Genomic DNA, 23,014 nt, shown 5'->3' with positions numbered 1-23,014 from the left:
GATTATCAGTTAGATTCTGTTGGAAAATTGGTTCATCTAAAGGATGCTAACTTCGGAGGAAGCTATCGGTCGCCAGGTAGGCATGACTGGTGGTTTCGAAGCAGATTGGAAGACTCAGAAATGGCCAGAAAGCGACTGGTCACCGATACTTGCGACCGGTCATTTTGCAAGGCCAGAAGCGCGTTTTGAATCTATCTCAAAGCGACCGGTAGCATCCTCCTTGCGATCGGTCGCCATTGCAGTGCTGTGTTGATTTTCCACGTGTTTTCAGCCATGTTTTCCATGTGCTATGCTTTCTACCTAATTACAAGGACTTCCTAAGTCAAATCTGAGTTCTATGAAGGTTGGCAAACACTTGGAAAACGCTTTATGGTTGTTTCTTGACTTGTTTCAAAGGCTTTCTGAATAAGGTGGCTGAAGGTGAAACCATTGGTGACTTGCTTTTGGTTCACCTAACTCAAAGTCTATGTTGAGTGGCTGAAGGGCGAATGTGCAGGAAGAAGAAGCTTCATCCTAATTCCAAAGGCTTGTCTATAAAAAGGAAGTAGATGCAAGGCAACATGTGTGGCTTAAACCATCAAGGGAGGAAGAGAGAGCAATCAGCTCAAGCTAGGAGCTAAGAGTTGGAGTCTTATAATACAAACCAAGGAGCGAAAATTAAGTGAGAGAGTCCACAAGAGCATCAAGGGTTTGAGCAAGGGGTGAGAGAGGAAAAGAGAGCTTGGGAGAGATTAGTGTTCAGAGGGATTTCCATTTGTAAACCAAGGTTGTAACCTATCTTTCATTAGTGAATTTTCTAAAGGGGATCACTAAGAGGATGTAGGCAAGTTGCTGAACGTCTATAAATCTTTGTGTTCTTTGTGTGCTTGCTTATTTTTCTTGTGAGTGTGTGAGTGTTTCTTTCATCCTTGTGGGTTGTGAGAGTTTGTTACATAGTCCATCAAGAACAAGATCCTGAAGGGAGTTAAGTTTTGCACAACAGATCCAAGGTTCAGAACAACATTAATAGATTATGCATACATAAAAATCAAACATTGGAAATGAGAAAATAGGTTATGATGAAAAAGTGAAATAGATTCCAAGGCTTGTGCTCGATTTCATTCATTGCTTGGGAGCCCTAGCCCTCCATCTTCTTCCACAAAAGGTTCGCCATTGATTTATGTTTTGCACTCTTGAGGCAGCCGTCACAACCACCTTCCTTGCTCTTTCAATCACAACCAAAGTGTAGGGGCTTTTTCATTCTGGCGGCTAAAGATGGGCCTAGGCTGCCATAAAGTTCGAATGACTAGAGCTGCCCCTGTGTCTGAGTTCAATAATCAGGCCCCAAGAGTGCTTCAAAAGGTACATGAAGCCTTAGGAAACATATTGGCTTCCTTCACCAACAAAACCAACAGTTGCTTACAGATAAATATTTAGGCTTGGCTTGATAAGCTTGTGGCATGAGAGTTGAGCATTCATGAGTTTAGCATGAGAGAGAGAGGGCTTGGGTTTCTTATGAGAAACAGAGGCTAGAAGTAAGGGGAAGAGGGAGTTTTTGGGATGATTTGTTGAGGGAAGAGAGGTAAAGATGAAGATAGAAGAATGCGTGGTTTTAGCAAATTTTCGGCAGCTTGACGAAAGCTTCTTCAGGCCCTTGAGTGTTTTGCCAGAAGGGAAAATGGGAAGAAATGGAAGAACATGGCTCGAAATTGAAGGGCTCCAGTGGTGAGAGGTGCTGCTTGCTCCCTTTGAATGTGGTTATAGGAGAGAGAGGAATAAGATGGAAGAATTGGTGGTTTGAGCAATTTTTCAGTAGCTTGAGGAAAGCTTCGTCATGCTTTAGAATGGCTTGCCAGAAGAGAAAATGGGAAGAGATGGAGGAATAAGGCTTGAAATCGAAGGGTTCCAGGGATAAAAGGTAATGCTTGCTCTCTTTGGATGTGATTATGGGAGAGAGAGGAATAAGATGGAAGAATGGGTGGTTTGAGCAATTTTTCGGCAGCTTGACGAAAGCTTCATCAGGCTTTGGAATGGCTTGCTAGAAGAGAAAATGGGAAGAGATGGAGGAATAAGGTTTGAAATCAAAGCGTTCCAGGGATGAGAGGTCATGCTTACTCTCTCTGGATGTGGTTATGATGATAGGTAGGTGATGCCTCTTTTTATAGGCACTGAAAGCTCCTTCTTCCCAAGAAACCCTAGCTGGTTTCTCCCTAATCTACCAAGTCTCCCCCTCTATTTCTCTTCCTTTGATTCATCCCCATTTGGTGAAATCCTCCTCAATCCAAACACACAGAGACAAGAATTTTGAAGGCTTTAGAGCCTTCCCGTAGCTGTCCCTATGACCATCTCCTATTTTGGGCTACCATTTCCCCTTCTTTTTCCCTTCATTTTATGGCAAGAGCTGGTGGAAAAAAGTAGTGGGTAATGGTGTTGGTCTGATGAGTGTTTTGCTTAAGTATCCTTTGGTTTTTTGGATGGCTTGTGTTAGGTTTGTCTTTGGCCATGTGCTGGAGACTTCAAGGAGCCTGCACACTCAAATACCTTTTGGTTCTTTAGGTGGTCCATCGTGGTTTTATCTCCAGCCATGTGTTGGAGACTTTCAGATATTTTTCAAGTCACTTGGGCCACTCCCGAAGATGATGGGCTAGTTTACTAAGGGGATGAACTAACTTTCTAAAATGATGGACTATTTTTGACTAAGGTGATGGGCTAATTTTCTAAGGTAACGGGCCACCTTTTTCTCTCTTTCATACTCCCAAGCGACCCAAAACTTCCACTTCTTGGCTCATCAATGAGCCTCGTGAATGCTCGTAACCATCCATACAACAACCTACTTAGCAAGCCCTGGCGTTCGCGTGGCTTAGGCCCAGTTAAGCTTGTGGCGTGGCTTGGTGCAAAAGTAAGGATTTTTCGCTTAGCGTGGCATGTTATTTGGCGTGCTTGTGCTCTAGCTTTGCCGTTTTATAAGGGCTATGGCCTAGCCAAAATGGCGCTTGACAGGATAATGAGCATGGGTTCATAGAACCAGTACATTTTACGGGCCTGTTATGACCTTTCTGCACTGGCATGTTGCATATTTTCTTGGCGTGCCATGCGTGCAAGCGCATATAACAAATTCTTGTGTACCAAATTTGGGTTTATTCCCAAGTTAGGTGTCGTACTGGGTTAGAAATATATTTGGGCCCAACCTTGGATTTTTTGGGCCTAAACACAAAGATAACCCACCATTTGTGTTAAAAGACAAACCAAGCAAAGGCAACGAATACACAAGACAACAAAAATCCAAAATATATTAATTTAAACAGAAAATCAAGAAAGACATCAACTTGAGAACAAGAAGAAGAGTGAGAGCAATCGTACATTGAGAGAGGTTTTGAGAAGAGAAGAGAACATTTGACATAGAGATCGCAAGAAGAAAAGATGATAAGGTTGAGAGAGAGAAGGTGAAGAGCTAGAGACGCGAAATGAAGAGACGAAGCACTAGGTAGGTAGGGATTTTAGAATAGTAAATTACAAAATTACTCCATTAACTAGTGGATTCATGTTTTCGTGAATGAACACCGAAACAACCCGTTAGTTTAACGGGTGGCTAACAGGTCAACACGATATCAACACGACCTGATAACTCAGACCTGAATATTTAACGATAAATATTTAAACTAAAATGGCTTTTGTGGTTCTGATAGATGACGGTAAATATATATATGGAAGGTCATAGTGAAGTCGTTAAATACGTCATTTTGTACCCTTTATCATCGTGTTATTATATTTGAAATGTCACTTCTATGAACAACTCCGTCGTGAATATACAGTAGTAACGGCTGCACGCGACCGTCGTTGTTTGATTATTATGTACGATGCTTTCAACTAAATGACAGTCATGTGTGTTCTTTAGACGTCGGTACCTATATTATGGTTGTGGTATGATATTGTGCATGGCTCACATCAACATTTGGCATCCTTCTAGTAAATGGCTCAGACTCAAATCTCACATCACTTAGCACATCATCACCAATAACATCATCATATTCTCTATTCGGCATTGATAACACTACCGACCAACTATGATGCATTGGGTCGGCAACAAAAAATACTTGTTTGACTTGAGAAGCCATAACAAATTGGTCAGTCCTATGTCCAATTTTACTAAGATCTACAAAGGTATATCCAAGTCCGTCGACTACAAGGACATAAGCGTTATCTATCCAATCACACATGAAGACTGGGATTCTAAACTTTTGGTAGTCAACCAAATATCTTGAATGACACCATAAAAACCCATATTTGAGACAATCGAGTTTTTGTCCTTAGCACTTGCAACTTGCATAGTATTTGCAAGTAAATAAACTCCACTATTTTGAACAATCCGGACATCATCTTGTGCATTGGTGTTAAATTTAACACATTTAATAAGATAACTCTTATGTGATGGCACTGCCATGCTTGGACCAGCTGCTAGCCACCTCAAATTTTCTGATACGTCATTATTGTATTTCCCATTGAGTTCACTTTGAACTTGCAAATTAATCATATCTTAATTCAATCTAACATAGAAAGAAGAAAAATAAAAGTCCAATATGTTATTCCATAACATATACCTCAAAACGTAACCATTGAATGAAAGTGTTGTTATGCTTATCTTGCAGCCACTGTGTTTTCTTTTTAAATTTTGGATAAGTGGTTTTGATGTGGATCATATGTTCCCTACATGGTAGAATTCAAGCATTATGGTCCTTTGTATATAAGGAAAACATAAGGAATAATTTAAAACATTATGAATCAAACTCATACTAGATATAAGGTAGGACTTCCTCCGTATTCTCTAAGACATATAGATATGCCTGGTTCAACAGGTCCCGATCAACTAAACTCACTGAGCAACCTGATAGTGGCTTTGAAAGTCCCATCTTCTGGCTTGATGGCACTCCAATTGTACTAACATCATATAAATGCTCGGTGCAAAACTCCACAGCTTCTTCAGCTATATACCGCTCAGCAATGCAACCTTCGGGATGAGTACGGCTATGAACATACCCATTTAGCACTTTCATATATCTTTCGAACAGATACATACATCTAAAACAAACTGGGCCACATAGATGAACTTCTCTGACAAGATGTACTAATAGATGAACCATGATATCGAAGAATGAAAGGGGAAAATATTTCTCAAGCAAACACAAAGTAACTACTATATCTTCTTCCAACTTATCTAGCTTGGAAACATCCACCGTCTTTGTACATATAGCATTGAAGAAGAAGCACAATCGAGTTATTGCATACCTTACAGGCTTCTCCAAAACAGAACGAATTGCCACAGAGAGCAATTGTTGCATCAAGGTATGACAATCATGTGATTCAAAGCCAAGAAGTTTGGAATCTTGTAAAGATATAAGATTTTTTATATTTGAATCTTGGGCTGCTGGAGATCAAGGGATGAGATTGAAATCAGCAGATTTTCTTATTGATATACTTTTTTTTTGTGTGGAGATGAGCAGTTTCACTCTGAGGAATGTGTCAGGACTATGACAGACGGGCGATTATAGATTGACTGTGAATGATTTTGGTACTCTGACAATTGAAATTATGGAAGGTAACCAAAAGGAATTGAAGATTACCATTTCCAAGTTGCAGAAAGAACTTCAGGAGAAGGACATTCAAAAGGAAAGGATTTGCATGGAGCTTGTAAGTCAAATCAAGGGGGCTGAAGCGGCTGCAACAAGTTATTCAATGGATCTTCAATCCTAAAAAACGTTGGTGCATGATTTGGAAAAACAAGTGGAAGTGATGAAGGGTGAACGTAACCAATTGGAGCAGAGAGTGAAAGAGCTAGAAGATGGTCGTGCCACTTGTACCGATTTGCAAGAGAGGGTCAGATCTCTTACTAATGTGATTGCTGCCAAAGACGGTGGTCAATTTCACGAAAATTTTATGCATCAAAAGATGGTGGTCAATTTTACGACGATTTAAAAACCATCTACACGACAATGGATTCCTATTTGTACCATATCTAACCCGCCACTCACGTCATGACACGTGGAAAGTAAATGAGGCTGAGACCATCTTAGCAAGCTATGCCGAAGATCATTCGGCATACTCCACCGATCCATATGTGGTCGTCAAGTTGGTAAGTGCAATCGATCGACTCGCTCGCACCAACCTTCGGTACACGGTGCCGAGTGACCAGTCAGCACATCCGGCCGATTCTGACAGATTACCTCGGAACTCCAACCAAAACCTGTCAGGGCACGTGTCGACCGTCGAAGACACTCCCACGAGTCCCATATCGAAACTAAGTACTAAAAGCATCACAAATGCTCTCTATAAATAGAGCCCCTTGGCCCAGCCAAGAGGTAAGACTTTTTGCTTGACTTGTGCTTTCACATTGTCAATATAATTGCGCTTAGTCACTAATTTCGGCATCAGAGGGTCTTCGGCCGGCGCCACACCGGTGTCTCAAACTTCACCTGCCTTTTCTTTCTCCAGGCCGGATACAGCACTAGGCCATAAGGAAGGACGCTATGAGCCGAAGGCTCCTCAAGCCCAAACTCTCTACTCCACTTGTAAGTTAGCCTTATTTCTATCTGTTTAGTTTTAGAGCGAACAATTCCCGTCGTCTATTGTGATTTTTGTAGTAGTGTCCTTTGATCTCCAGCAGCCCAACCATTTCCAACCAATTCAGTTTTTATTCTACCCATTTCCATAACTGAACTAGTGCATGCTTCAAAAAGTAAGCCAATATTTCTACGCAAGAGAAGAAGCTCCTTGTCTTTTTCCTTTTCAACTCTTTCCATATGCAACAAGCCTCTCTTCAAGGATTCAACTGACATTTTTGGAAGTTAATTCTCCACGAACAATTGCAATTAATTTTGATACATTATTGGTTTTTTCATGTAATGAAATTGAGTGTTCATCTAATTTTTCATTAAGTGCACAATTACATAGGAAAAGAAAAGGAAAGAGAGAGAAGAGAGAAGGAAAGGAAAACAAAAAGGAAGAGAGAGAGAGAGAGAGAGAGAGAGAGAGAGAGAGAGAGAGAGAGAGAGAGAGAGAGAGAGAGAGAGAGAGAGAGAGAGAGAAGAATGAACTTGGGAAATGAAGCGTTGAAATGAAGCCTGAAATGATCTCACGGCAAAAATAGAAATTCGCAATTAATCCGCATAATGCAACTCTGTAATGGAAAATATATACTTCTCTAATATCAAATCCCGTAGTGATCATTAGCCTTTTTCTCCCTAAGTGGACTAGGACACAAAGTTTTGGTGCATCACTATTCTGATTAGGTTTATCATACTGAAGCAATCAATTTATACTAGTAAATTTGTAACTTTACGATGTTTCACTTTCTCTTGTGGAAGACATGCTTAACCGATGATAAATATTCGATTCATATTAATTAAGGAATTGAGACAAGAAGGAATATACCCTTCTTCTTTTTACCTTTTTAAATTTCCAAAAGTCCTAAAGCATGATTTTTTATTTATAAATTGAAAGAAAAAAAAACAAAGTAAAGTGGCGCGATTCGCACAAAATTACTACACAAAGGACAAAGCATAAAATGAACCCGTGGCAATATCGTAATTCAGAGGAAGAATTTGGCGGGTCCAAAAAATCCCACTCTTAGATATGGGTCAAATTTCAAGAATACAGTTTGATTGTAGGACAGTAATTGTTACCTATTAATTCCAGTCCTAAAGCCCAGTCGTGCAGCCACCTAAGCAAATAGTGTTGCCACAAAATTTAATTTATTTACAACACCTGTCATTGTATACAAATGGAAAGTAAAGGACGTCTTTCCCAATCTGTTAATCTAAATCGCATATCTCAGATCCCCCAAATCCAAATTGCATAATTACTACTAATGATAGAGTAAATTCCAGTAGTAGATGACAACCCGTGTGATCTTAAACAAAAGCAAAGTATTTATTTACAAATGGGAAAAACCAGCTCCCGCCCAATTCAAAGTATAAATACTCCACTCCTAGTCGACTTTTCCATTTTTCATTTTAAATTTCTTTCTCTTCTATTTTTTTTTTTTTGAGTGTTAATTGTTCTTTAATGCTATAAATAGTGTACCTATGGCGCAGGTACTTTACGCAGTGGCTTGATATGACGCTTCACGAAGAACCTATCCTACAGGTAACTTCCGAAAGTGTACCTATGACACAAGTACCTGCGATTACCTATACATACCTGCGACAAGAGCTTACCTATATGATAGTTTTGAAGTTTGGCATATACCTTTGACTAGGTACCTGCGATTACCTATACGACAGGGCCATAATTAATTGTGGAAGATACGATTTCTAAGATTCTTTCTATTCTTGGCGTCTGAAGATTGTTTAACGCGATTTTTGATATTATGCTCGCATTTAGGTTATCCGATTTCTATCTTAGGTGCAAAATTGGAAGCACAACGTAAATTAAAAAATTAAGAAAATAAAATATAAACCTTAGAAATTAAAAAAAGGTAAGTAATCCTACATGGCACAAAAGTCAGAAGACTTGAATTACTAACAACAAATGTGTGGATTGCACCCAAATTTTATCATAAGAATTGGACTTATACCGAATTTTCTACTTTAAAAACACACTCTCACTGACTCTCGAGCAATTCGACTTCCTCTACCACCTGTGGCACGTAGCCAGCAAAAATCACATGTCAACCGTCTTCCTCTGTCTTCTTCTTCTTCCTCCAACAATCGCCTGAAAAATTTCGCACAAATGGAATATTCCGCCGATGAATTCGACGTCATCGTGGTCGGAGCCGGCATCATGGGTAGCTCCACCGCCTACCAGACGGCCAAGCGTGACCAGAAGACCCTCTTCCTCGAGCAATTCGACTTCCTCCACCACCGCGGCTCCTCCCGTGGCGCGGTTGGCGAGTCCTGGACGATCCGCGCCACTTACCCAGAAGGTTCTCGAGTCCTACAAGCTCTGGCAGGAAGCCGAGTCCGAGATCGGCTACAATGTCTACTTCAAAGTTCACCATTTGGACATGGCCCCGGCAAACAACAAAGTTCTGCATGCCATTGTTGAGAGCTGTGGTAAAAATTCGGTCCCCTTTCGGGTCATGAAGCGGGACCAGCTGGATCGGGAGTTCTGGGGTCGGGTTCGGATTTCGAAGGATTGGGTGGCCGTGGCGACGGAGCATGGTGAGGTTATTAAACCCACCAAGGCTGTGTCTATGTTTCAAACACTTGCTCTGTAGAATGGTGCCGTTTTGAGGGACAATATGGAGGTGAAGGGTGTGGAGAGAGATGGGGTGAGAAAGGGGGTTTGGGTGTGCACAGAAAATGGAGAGAGGTTTTGGGGGAAGAAGTGTGTGGTGACCGTTGGGGCTTGGACTACAAAGTTAGTTAAAACGGTTGGTGGAATTGAGCTGCCTATGCAGCCATTGGAGACTGCTGTTTGTTATTGGAGGATTAAGGAGGGGCATGAGGGTGGTTTTGCCATTGGTGGTGACTTTCCAACCTTTGCTAGCTATGGGGATACCTACATTTATGGGACACTCTCTTTGGAGTACCCCGGTTTGATCAAGGTTGCCGTGCATGGCGGGTACCCATGTGACCCGGATAAGAGGCCGTGGGGACCCGGGAACCCGCTGGCTCCGTTGAAGGAGTGGATTGAGGGGAGGTTCTCCGGTGTGGTTGACTCCGGTGGGCCGGTGGCCACTCAGCTGTGTATGTACTCCATGACCCCGGATGAGGACTTTGTGATTGATTTCTTGGGTGGGGAGTTTGGGAAGGATGTGGTGGTGGGTGGCGGGTTTTCGGGTCACGGGTTCAAGCTGTCTCCGGTGGTGGGGAGGATATTGGCTGACCTCGCACTTAGTGGGGAGGCTCAAGGAGTGGAGCTAAAGCACTTTAGGATAGCAAGGTTTCAAGAGAATCCTAAAGGCAATGTTAAAGACTTCCTATAGATCATTGATGCTAATTTGAAGCAGAATTGGGTAGCTTCCATCTGTGGCCAATAATTTGAAGCACTTTAATATAGCAAACTGTATGCGATTATGTGTGAGTGACTATGTATGTGTGTGTTGGACAAATTGACACAATAAACACACTGCTTCATTTGGTGTTCAATGATCCTCGAAATGTTGCATCAATTTTACATATTGTAGGGAAAATAACATTTAGGAATTTGAGATGGACATAATTTTATGAAAATAAAAGCCAATTTAAAACACAAGGAGCTTATAATTCAAGTAGTTAAGAGCAGTTACCCTGAATTTCAAATCCGAAATTCTGTATTCGAATTCTCATTTCCCCATATAGCTTGGAATGAGAAATATATAATAAGAAAAAGCCCAATTTGAACCAATTTGAAAAACGTAGATATTAATTGATGACCAAAAAGAACCAAGTAGACATGTACAAAATGAAAACCGAGTCAAGGCCTTCACATATATCCCTGGAATTTATATTACATAATATCATACTGTGGCGGAGGCACTTGGGGACCAGTGCAGAAAAAAATAAAAAAATTAGTACTAATATTAGGAGTCTGGCTATATGGATATGGGCCAAAGAAGGAAGATTTCAACCAAAAGTTAAGTCATAGTGGCGTGGTCCATAGATTTCAACGTGGGCCAGTCAAATATCCTAAAATTATACACTACCCATTCTTAAAAGGATTAGAATTATTATTATTATATATTGCCTTTTTCCCTTTTCTTAGGTTAGAAACACCACTAGACCAACCTGCTGGTGAGTTTTTTTTCTTCTAAAATTCTAATTATATTATCAAGTTTTTTATTTTATTTTTATTTCTATTGATTATGATGGGTCTTTCAATTTATGTGTAGATTACCAAAGGGAAAAGGTTTTGGTTGGAGATATTTGGTAAATCGCTATTCAACTCCAAGTATGTATTTGTCTATCCCTTGTAATTTTTCTTGCGTAGTATGTAATTGTTTATCCCTTTAATGCAATTGTGAACTTGTGTTGGTGAAATTTTAATTTAATTTTATAAATTTCTATATATATGATTCTCTATTAGTTTGATTAATATATTGCTTTGAATTGAATGCTCAATTTGCTTCGGTTTATAAGTTTGAGAAGATGTTCATAATTGTTTTGATTTAAATTTAGTTCATATATGTGTTTCAGTTATGGAAAGATTTTTCAAAAGAAAATCAAAATCTGAGTTAGTAGAGTCGTCACCTGCAAAGAGTCAAAAGAAAAATGAAAGTAGTCCAAACCAAACTACGAAAGTTAACTTGGAAAATCTACCATCTGATCCTGGATTACGTAATCAAATATTAAGTTACCATCCGAATGTTCAAGACCAAGTTCGAAGAGCTTATCTCCAAAAAGGTCTTTGTCAACCTCGAGGGCATAATTTTCCTTACAAAAATTTTGGAGCAAAACAAAGACGATTTAATCCTGGTTGGTTTAGTGAATATCCTACTTGGTTAGAGTATAGCGTAGAAAAAGATGCTGTCTTTTGTCTATGTTGTTATCTCTTTAAACCTGATATTGGAGAGCAACTTGGTGGTGAATCTTTTGTTGGTGTTGGATTTTCGAATTGGAAGAAAAAAGATAGACTACAAATTCATGTTGGAGGACCGAATAGTGCCCATAATAAAGCTTGGAGAAGTTGTGAGGTCTTATCAAACCAAAAGCAGCATATTGAAACAATTCTCTCAAAACACTCAAACCAAGATCGAATTGATTATCATACTCGTTTAGGTGCATCAGTTGGTGTTAGTATGATACTTTTACAATAAGGGCTCTAGCCCAAACTTGCTTAACTTTGGAGTTCACATGACTCCGAAGCCAGTGAGCTCCCAAAAGGCCTCGTGCTAGATGGAAGTGGGCATATACATATAAGGGACATCACCCCCTCTCCGTTGGTCGATGTGGGATGTTACATGTAGATCTTCTCGTAGTTGGGCAGCTTGCCCAGTTAGAGTCACAAAAGGCTGTCAGCTTTAGGTTGTTTTCTGAAGGAAACAAAAGTCCTTGGCCGGGTGAACCCTTTAGATGTCGCAAAACTCGAAGTATTGCCTCAAGGTGTGGCTTACGTGGCTGGTGCATGAATTGGCTAAGTATATGTACTGAGTAAACAATGTCTGGCCTGGTTATAGTAAGGTATATGAGGCGCCCAACAAGTCTCCTATAGTGAGTAGGGTCATGTAACAGATCACCATAAGTTGGAGTTAGCTTTAGCTTTTGCTCCAGGGAAAAATCATATAGGCGTGCTCCAAGAAGACCATCATCTTTTAGAATATCCAAGGTGTATTTTCGTTGAGAGATGACAATTCCACACTTAGATCTTGACACTTCAATGCCCAAAAAGTATTTGAGGTCACCTATGTCCTTGATGTGAAATTTTTCATGACGGACTCCCATGAGAGATTTAATGGAGGTTGGATCATTGCCTGTAATTATAATGTCGTCAACATAAATCAATAAAGCAGTGAAAGATGAGCCATGTGACTTGGTGAATAGAGAGTAGTCTGCCTTGGATTGATTAAATCCCACCATTTTTATAGCATTGGAAAATTTGGAAAACTAGTTTCGTGATGCTTGTTTAAGTCCATATAGTGACTTGTTGAGTCGACACACAAGATTCTCTCCCTGTCGAAGAAAGCCCGGTGGAGGAAGCATATATATTTCCTCATCAAGATGTCCGTGGATGAAAGCATTTTGCACGTCAAGTTGGTGGAGAGGCCAATGTCGAGCAATAGCAATAACAAGCAAGCATCGAACAGTGACAAGTTTGGCAGTGGGGGAGAAGGTCTCATGATAGTCAAGGCCTTCTTGTTGAGTGTAGCCTTTAGCCACTAAGTGAGCTTTGTAACGCTCAATGGTGTCATCCGAACGATGTTTGATTTTATACACCCATGTGCAACCAATGGGCTTGTTCCCATGAGGCAAGGATGTGAGGGTCCATGTGTTATTTTGCTCCAAAGCAATAATCTCGGCAGTCATGGCTTGTTGCCAATTGGGGTCATGTGCAGCTTGATCATAAGAAGTGGGCTCTGTTTGACCTGAAATAACGGCTAAGAAAGAACGATGTGCGGGTTATAGACGTGCATAAGAAACAAAATTTGACAAGGGATAACGAGTACCTTTCATAGAACTTGGCATAGAGTCGGACAATGGAACCTGGGTATGCAATATAGCATGAGACAGTTTATAATCACGATGCCAAATAGGAGGTCTTATAGGACAAGTGGAGTGATGGGTTGGTTCCAGATGAGGAGATGGGTGAGCCGTCACCGAGGAATCTGGTTCTATGGGGGTGAAAGCGATGGGAAGAGTTGGAGGAAGAGAAACCGGCTCCGGCGAGGCAAGATGAGTGGAGTTATGATGATCCGCATGAATGGTGGAAGAATTATTAGATTCATTTACTGGAATAACAGAAGGTGACTCCTCCACTGAAGGATGGGATTGGTCAAGATGCTGTGATTCCTCCATCTGTGAAACATCAGGTTGATGAGGAAGTGTGAAGGATGGATTTATACATGGCTCATGAGAAGAGTCTATGCATAGCAAAACAATTGGGTTTGGCTGTGTGTTACCTGGAGAGTTTGAATAAAAAATGACATCACGACCAGAGAAAAATTGTTTCGTGGTGAGATCATAAAGGCGATATACTTTTTGCCATGCAGGGTAGCCGGTGAAGATACAACGACGGGCACGTGAATATTATTTTTGGACAGGATGGACATTTGTGTCATAGCAAAGACACCCAAAGACTCGCAAATGATCCAATGAGGGTGCACGATCATAGAGTAGTTCATAAAGGGACTTTTCTGACAACAAAGGAGTGGGCATGCGTAGCAGTAAGGACACATTCACCCCAAAAGATTAAAGGAACATTTGAATGAAATCGTAAAGAACGAGCAACATTTAAAATGTGGCGATGTTTACGCTCGGCCACTCCATTTTGTTGAGGAGTATAGACACATGTAGTTTGATAAACGATGCCATGCTCCATAAAAAATGGGCGCATAGAAGCGATAGCTGGATTTATTTTAGTAAGTAATTGTAGGCGAGCATGTGAAGGGTGACCGAGACATTGATGCCAAAAATTTGATGAAGTGGAGACGTGATTTGAGGATGGGTGAGTAGGAACAAGGTGAATATAATAGAGTCCGCCATGTTGTTTACCTAAGCCAATTGTCTTCTTCTTTGCCAAATCCTGCAAAAGACAAAAATCAGGAAAAAAGAGGACATAACAATTCAGAGATTTGATAAGCTTGCTAACAGACATTAAATTAATCCTAAAAGAAGGGACACAAAGAACATTGTGTAAAGGAATATTGGAATCAAAAGATATGAACCCAATGGAATGTATTGGAGCGTTAGCACCAGTAGGTAATTGTTTGGGGCTGTTGAAAATCACAACCGGGTATGCAGCTGGGCAGCCAGGTACGGCTGGGCAGTTCGAGTGGAGCTGGAAATCTCGACCGGGTTTTGTTGGAGGAAGCTGGGCCTGCGAGATGTGGCCGGGCAGTTTATATATGACTGGAGATTGAGGTCGGCCGGATCTTTCCTTGCAAGGCTACGGCCAGATGAAATTGTCGGCCGGGTTTTGGAGAGCTGGCTGGAGGGTTATAGCCGGGCTATGCAAGGTTTATGCGGCCGGGGTTCGATGGATGGAGCCCAAGGAAATCTCGGCCGAGCTTTGAAGAATATTGCGGCCGGGTCTTTTGGAATATTGCATACGGGAGCTATTAGGAGATTGCGGCTGGAGGTCTTTGGGTTGTTGTGGTGTGCGGCTGAAGGTCTTTGGATTATTGTAGTGTGCGGCCGAAGCCTGCGAGCCCTTTGCAAATTGGGCTGAAAAGTCTTTGTTTTATTATATGTCTATGCATATATATAAAATAAGTAGATGAATGGACAAAATACGGCTGGGTGAATGTGTTTGAAGTCTTTGGTTGATCTCCAAAGCTGGGCTGAAGGTTTTGTAAGAGACTATTTGTCTTATTCACATATATATAATATCAGTCCCGATCTCTTGGACCACAGGAGTCCAAGAGATTGTGGTCACCCACCGTTGGATATTAATCTAATGGTTCAAAAAAGTTTTTAAAAAGGAGTGCAAGAGTGAGTGAACCGTTGAATTTACATCCAACGGTGAGTGACCATAAATCTCTTGGACCCCTGTAGTCCAAGAGATCAGGACTGTATATAATATACTATATAATACACTATATCTATCTGCTTCTTTATTACTAACCATTAACAAAAATGGACCCTTGGTAATACTAAACATATTATCAGTGGGAGACCGTTACTAATACTAACTTTTTCTTATTTTATTCGGTGGTGGTTTTAACCCCACATTTAATTTTATTTATGGTATGGTGTAGGCTTATTACCCATACGGCAATATTTATTTAAAGGGTGGTGCGGGTTTATCGTCCACGCCTTTACTTTTATTTAAATGTATGGAGCAGAATTAGTGCCCATACAAACACATTTACTTTACCGCACATTTAAGGTATGGTGCGGGTTTATCGTCCATACCAGCAAATTCATAACACTTTACTTTTATCATCAATTAATATACCTGAATAATGAGGACCTGAAATTCCTATTAATAAGTGGCTTAATATTCCAGATCTCGAGCCTAAAGTTTTGGATGGCAAATTTGGCAAAACTAGAGTTTGCTGCCTTGGACCTTTCCAGGGACAACTATTTATCATGGGTCCTGGATGCCAAAATTTATCTATGAGCCAATGGCCTCGGACAAACAATTGTAGATGAGAATGATGCTTCGCCTGAAGAGAATGCGAAGGCCATGATCTTTCTTCGCCGCCACATCCATGAAGCGCTGAAGAGCGAATATGTGGTGGTTGATGAACCGTTGGTTCTGTGGAAAGCTCTAGGTGAAAGATACGATCACCAGAAGACGGTGACTCTCCCAAGAGCTAGATACGAATGGACCCACTTGAGATTTCAAGATTTCAAGTCAGTGTCCGAGTATAACTCTGCTATGCACAGAATTACCTTATTAATGAGGCTATGTGGGGAAAATATATCTGATGAGGATATGCTCGAAAAAACTCTGAGCACTTTTCATGCTTCAAATGTCCTCCTTCAGCAGCAATACAGACATAGCGGTTTCAAGAAGTACTCGGAACTTGTATCTTGCCTCTTGTTAGCTGAGCAGAATAATGAGCTCTTATTAAAGAATCACCAATCTCGCCCAACGGGCTCCGCACCACTTCCTGAAATAAATGCTGCATCTCAGGAAGTGAATGCCACTTCATCTCGTGGCAGTATCCACAAACGTGGGCAAGGGGGCAAGCGTGGCCACTGGCAAGGAAGTAGAAAAAATCGTGGTGCTCGTTCAGAGGGCTTAGGTCCAAGGAGCGGTCCATCCACGAATGGCAAAAATGCATCCCGTAATAAGGGAAAGGCACAGATGAGCCATGTGCCTAGAAATGTTGAAAGCCCTTGTCACAGATGTGGTGCAAAGGGACATTGGGTGCGCGCATGTCGTACGCCCAGGCATTTGGCGGATCTCTATCAAGCTTCACTTAAGAACAGGAAAGTGGAGATAAATTACATTGATCATGCTCCGCCAGCCACAGATGGCTCATCAGAAATATCACGTCAGCTAAACAAGACGCATCTAGATGTTTCTGATTTTGTTACTGAAAGAGGGAATGAAGGTTATGTGTCCGAATTAGATTAAATTCCTTAATATACTACTTGTATTAGCTGAAGTGTTGTTTAAATTTCAATCCAATAAAAGTGGTAATGTTTTCTTCTTTATTAATCCAGCTTATTTTACTTATTTGGTGGCATGGATGCAAATTATGGATGCCCTCAAAACAAAGGCTATGACAGAGATATTTGTCTCGCAGACAGCGCAACTACTCATACGATCTTTCAAGATCGGAAGTATTTCTCAAAATTAATGCTTACAAAAGCAAAGGTAACAACCATATCAGGTCCTGCAGATCTGATTGAAGGTTCAGGAATAGCCCAAATTATGTTACCGAATGGAACAATACTGTCCATTCCAGATGCTTTGTATTCATCTAACTCCAGAAGGAATCTGTTGAGTTTCAAAGATATACGTTTGAATGGCTACCATGTTGAAACAAAGAAAGAGGAAAACATGGAATATCTTTGTATTACCTCCAGTGATACTCAAAAGCATATACTGGAAAAGCTTTGTGAGCTCTCATCAGGGTTGTATTACACAACCATACGGACAATTGAGGCACATAGTGTCATGGACCAAGAGTCCACTGACTCAAATCCTTTTAAGCTTTGGCATGACAGGTTGGGTCATCCTGGATCCACCATGATGCGCAGGATCATCACCAACTCTAAAGGACATCCCTTGTTGACTAAACACATTATGTTATCAAGCGACATCTTTTGCCAAGCTTGTTCACAAGGGAAGTTGGTGATCAGACCATCACAACTAAAGGTTGATGTTGAGTCTCCATCATTTTTGCAGAGAATTTAAGGGGACATTTGTGGACCCATTCATCCCCCATGTGGACCATTTCGGTACTTTATGGTCTTGGTAGACGCATCTACCCGATGGCATTTGCTCGGTTTTTGGCTCAGATAATTAAATTACGAGCCCAATTCCCAGATTATCTCATTAAGTCAATCAGACTCGATAATGCTGGTGAATTTACATCTCAGACTTTTGATGACTACTGCATGTCACTAGGCATTGATATTGAACATCCTGTTCCCCATGTGCATACTCAAAATGGCTTGGCAGAAGCTTTAATTAAACGCCTTCAATTGATAGCACGCACTTTGCTAATGAAAACAAAGTTGCCAGTTTCTGCTTGGGGATATGCCATTTTACATGCAGCATCGCTTGTGCGATTGAGGCCCGTCACCAACAATCAATGTTCTCCAATACAACTCGTATTGGGAAATCAACCAAACATTTCACATTTAAGAATTTTTGGGTGTGCGGTATATGTGCCCATTGCACCACCGCAACGTACTAAGATGGGCCCTCAACGCAGATTGGGAATTTATGTTGGTTTTGATTCACCATCTATCATCAGATACTTGGCACCCCTGACGGGTGATATTTTTACCGCACGATTTGCGGATTGTGATTTTGATGAGACAATCTTCCCACCATTAGGGGGAGAAAAATCTGTGTCTAAAGAACAAGGCAAACTCATTCCTGAAAAACGACATGAATTATCCTGGAATGTATCCACATTGTCTCATCTCGATCCTCATACTGCTCAATGCGAAAACGAAGTGAGAAGGATCGTTCACCTCCAAAGTATTGCCAATCAGATGCCAGATGCATTTAATGATGCAGCAAAGGTGACGAAATCTCATATCCCAGCTGCAAATGCACCCGCACGGATTGATGTCCATAATGGACAAAGCAATGTCCCAGCAAATGGTTAATCTGCTGCACGCCTAAAACGTGGCAGACCACTAGGCTCAAAGGATTCAATTCCTCGAAAGAGGAAGTTGATGGACAAAATGAATCCAAATGAAATAAATAGAGAGCCCACAATTCATAATACAAATGCCCCCAAAGAGGGACAGGTACTTCTTGACAAGGAAAACGTCATTGGTGAGACAAGTGCCCCTGGAGTGGCAACCGTACCTGAAAGTCAAGAAATCTCCATAAATTATACGTCCACTAATGAATTGTGGAGTAGAAATGAGATGATCATCGATGATATATTTGCATTCTCAGTGGCTGCTGAGATCATAAAAGATGATGATATTGAGCCGTGCTCTATTCATGAATGTACACAGAGGCAAGATTGGCCCAAGTGGAAAGATGCAATCCAGGCAGAATTAAATTCTTTGGAAAAAATGAGTGTTTTTGGACATATTAGTCCAACTCCACCCAATGTGAACCCTGTAGGTTACAAGTGGGTATTTACAAGAAAGCGCAATGAGAAAAATGAGATCTCAAGGTATAAAGCGCGACTCGTTGCGCAAGGTTTTTCACAAAGGCCTGGAATTGATTATGTGGAAACGTACTCTCCAGTAATGGACACAATTACATTCCGTTACCTAATAAGTTTGGCGGTTTCAGAAAAACTTGAAATGAGACTCATGGATGTCATTACCGCATATTTGTATGGAGAATTGGATACAGATATATACATGAAAGTTCCAGAAGGATTCAGGATGCCTGAAGCAGCCAGAAACAAACCACGGGACATGTTCTCAATTAAATTGAGAAAATCATTATATGGGCTAAAACAATCTGGACGAATGTGGTACAATCGTCTCAGTAAGTATTTACTGAAGGAAGGATACACAAATGATCCTATTTGCCCATGTGTGTTTATTAAGAAATCAGAGTCTGGATTTGCGATAGTGGCAGTATATGTCGACGACATGAATCTAATTGGAACTTCTGAAGAGCTTCAAAAGACTGTTGATTATCTCAAACGTGAGTTTGAGATGAAGGACCTTGGAAAGACAAAATATTGTCTTGGCTTGCAGATTGAGCACAGTGCTAATGGAATTTTGGTGCATCAATCAACTTATACTGAGAAAGTATTGGAACGGTTTGGCATGGATAAAGCCCATCCACTTAGCACTCCAATGGTCGTTCGATCGCTTGACACTAAGAAAGACCCATATCGTCCAAAAGAGAATGATGAAATGGTCCTTGGTCCAGAAGTACCATATCTTAGTGCAATAGGTGCTTTATTGTACCTAGCACAATGTACCAGACCAGACATATCATTCTCAGTAAATCTGTTAGCAAGGTACAGTTCTGCTCCAACAAGGCGACACTGGACCGGCATCAAACATGTTCTACGATACCTTCGTGGGACAACAGACATGTGGTTATTCTATTCCAGTGAATCGACCAATGCCCAGAGTATTATTGGTTATGCTGATGCAGGATATCTCTCTGATCCACATCAAGGACGATCACAGACTGGGTATGTATTTACATGTGGAGGAACTGCGATCTCATGGCGCTCAACAAAACAAACATTAGTGGCCACATCTTCTAATCACTCAGAAATACTTGCCCTCCATGAAGCCAGTCGTGAATGCGTTTGGTTAAGGTCGGTAATCCATCACATCCGAAGCACATGTGCCCTACCCTCAACAACAGACACTCCAACAATTCTGAATGAGGACAATGCAGCTTGTATTGCTCAGATCACAGGAGGATATATCAAGGGTGACAGAACCAAGCACATATCACCAAAGTTTTTCTATACACATGAGCTCCAGAAGAGTCAAGAAATCAAAGTCAGACAAATCCGTTCAAGTGATAACCTGGCAGATCTCTTCACTAAATCATTGCCGAAATGTACATTCCAAAAGTTAGTGCATGGCATCGGATTACGACAACTCTGCAAGCAATCAAGTTGGAGCATGCAAAATCAGGGGGAGCATTCAAAAGTCCTCTAACCTAGGACATATGCACGTTGTACTCTTTTTCCTTCGCTTAGGTTTTTTCCCACTGGGTTTTTCCAAGCAAGGTTTTAATGAGGCAACCAACTAGGGACATGTGGTCTCCAAGGGGGAGTGTTGTAAAGAATAAACATGTGGAGCCCACATTTATGGGGCCCACAAAGAAATTAAGCAAAATACTGTACACTCACAAGCAAAATACTGTACACTCACATCCTTCCTAGCAGCCTATAAATAAGACCAAGAGGAAAAAGGAAACGGAAGAAAAAAAAAAGGAAAGGAGGAAAGAGAGAGAAGAGGAAAGAAGAGGGTAAGTAAGCAGAGAGAAAATTCAGTGAGTCACACATATTGTAAACACTATTGTAGTCATATTATTATATAGTGAAAGGTTACTGTTGCTGCTCTCCGAGGACGTAGGCGTAGCCGAACCTCGTTAAATACTGTGTCTCATCTACTTTACGTGCAGCTCAAAATTCGCACATATCCCAGGTTATTTTATAACAATTATATAATAATATATATTAATATATATGTATATATGAGATAATAGTGCTTATATATAATAATATGAAGTTTAATATATATTATATGGGTGGCAATACAAGGCTCAAGTTTAAGCTACCTATCTACGCTCAGATTTTCGGAGGATTATGTGTACATGACAGAGGCCTCAGAAGGAAAGAAATTAAGAGATTTTTAAAAGAGTTAACTCTGAGTGTTCCAAAGCAAGGAGGAATCAAGCATGTCAGAATATTTCAATCAATGCAATCCTACAGATTTAAGGAGGTCTTGGAAGGAAAGAAGTTTTAAAAGAGTTAACCTTTGGCCATTCAATGGCCAGCCCATGAGCTAACGAGTGCCCTATATAAACCATGCTCGACGAAGACATTAGACACACAACATCAGACAGACAAACTTATTTTTCGTCTCGCACTTTTCTTTTCTTAGACTTAGAATTTTACTTTTCATGCACCTAGTGTAGTGAGTTCTTCCTTTTCTTAGTGTAAGTTTAAATTTTCGTTCAATTTATATTTTCTTGTCATTTAAATTCAAGTTTATTTCAATTGCTTTACTTTTCATTGTTATCGCACTTCAATTAAGTTTAATTTCAAGTTCATTTTACTTTATCGTTCTTATCGCTTTCATTTCGTTTTTGCTTTATTTATCGCTTTAATTCATTTTATTGGACTTTAATTCTTGTCTTTACGTTATTTATCTTTCGCACTTTACTTTACGTATTTGTCTTTAAATTATATTTAAGTTTAAGCACCTTTACTTTACGCACTTGTTCTTCGTTTCATTACGTTTCACCTTTAATCTTCATCTTCATCCACTCCACATCATTTGGTCGCTCACATAAAGTCTTGACCCTGAGGTAGTGAAAGAACCTAGGCCGTGAGAAGGTTCCTTGTTCGGCCGAACAATTGTTTGATTAAAGTCAAATCTCGGACGCAACATATTCATCTACTCACATTCCATTCAAGTTCAAATTCGGGGCTCGGTGGTGGCACGCCCGGCACTCAAAAGAAGAAGGACCAAAGGTTCATTCCGTCGGCTACCCCGGTTGAAAAGAGGGAAATAGTAATTGAACAGATGAAGGAGTTGATGAAAACGATAATTGAGAAAAAATTGAAGGTCGAGATGTGATGTGATCCGTTGCACCACTATCAAGAATCCAAACCTGTGAAAAATTATTGGAAGAAACTGAATTTTGAAAATCAAAAAAATAAGAACTTGCCAGACCTGTACTGTTTGATTCCACGTGATTGGCAAAGGTGGAACAAAACTTATCCATGATAAAGAGTAGAATTTGAGATACTGAGAACTCTCAAACAAAATATAAAAAAAAGACCATAAGGCTAAGAAAAAATCAAATCGTGATGAAGGTCAGAGAGCCTATCGCTCTAATACCATGTGAAAAGTGATAATCTGATGTATATTGCTTGTGTATTCAATCATAACAATTACAAAGATATATAGCAAATTATACAGAAACATATATGGAAAGAAGTAATAACTACAGCCTAAACTACAGGGATTGCTGGACTAGAAAAGGAAACAGAATCAGTCAAAGGTCTACAGCAGTCTACTCCTATAATTGAGATTTGATATCGTAACAAATTAGGAGGAGGTGCAAATGCAAGGTCTCACTTTCAAGATTAAGGAATTGGAAAAGGTTGTGGAACAAAAGAACCTAGATCTTGAGAACCTTGAAGCTTCTCACGGGAAGGTTATGAAAAAGCTTTCCGTCACTGTGAGTAAGTTTGATGAGCAACATCATCTATCTGCAAACCTCCTTGCCGAGGTGGAAAAGCTCCAATCACAATTTCAAGATCGGGATGCTGAGATATCTTTCTTAAGGCAAGAGGTCACTAGGTGTACCAATGATGTTCTTGTTGCATCTCAAACCAGCAACAAGAGAAGTTCAGATGAGATCCATGAGTTATTAACATGGTTTGATATGAATATCTTATCGAGGTGTTGGAGATTCTGGCAGAGGAACTAGTATGACCTCTGAAATTATGGAGGTTGAACCTGCGGTGAGATGTTATATGTTTATTTGTTTTTTAACTTGCATTTCTAGGCCTTTGTCAGAGTATTGTAATGTCATTAATGACTTTAAATTTGAGGATTTTTTTTAATAGAAAAACAACTGGGCGGTATCTGGG

The 23,014-nt window shown here is 40.4% G+C and overlaps 1 protein-coding gene and 1 pseudogene across 2 annotated transcripts in view; both read left to right on the top strand.

Annotated features, from left to right (window-relative positions):
- The window catches only part of LOC18793820 (protein lava lamp), a 37,747-nt gene extending 14,776 nt beyond the window's left edge, over window positions 1-22,971 (top strand). Inside the window, exon 7 of the mRNA XM_020569510.1 lies at window positions 22,477-22,971. Coding sequence (XP_020425099.1) covers window positions 22,477-22,851 — 375 coding nt within the window. The 3' untranslated portion in view covers window positions 22,852-22,971. The remainder of the gene's footprint in view (window positions 1-22,476) is intronic.
- LOC109950509 lies at window positions 7,924-10,089 on the top strand (annotated as a pseudogene). Its single transcript, XR_002272753.1, has one exon. The product of XR_002272753.1 is annotated as a probable sarcosine oxidase (transcript).

Source organism: Prunus persica, chromosome G1, assembly GCF_000346465.2.
Source record: "Prunus persica cultivar Lovell chromosome G1, Prunus_persica_NCBIv2, whole genome shotgun sequence".
In the NCBI taxonomy this organism is placed as follows: domain Eukaryota; kingdom Viridiplantae; phylum Streptophyta; class Magnoliopsida; order Rosales; family Rosaceae; genus Prunus; species Prunus persica.
This window is presented reverse-complemented; position numbering and strand designations above follow the sequence as displayed.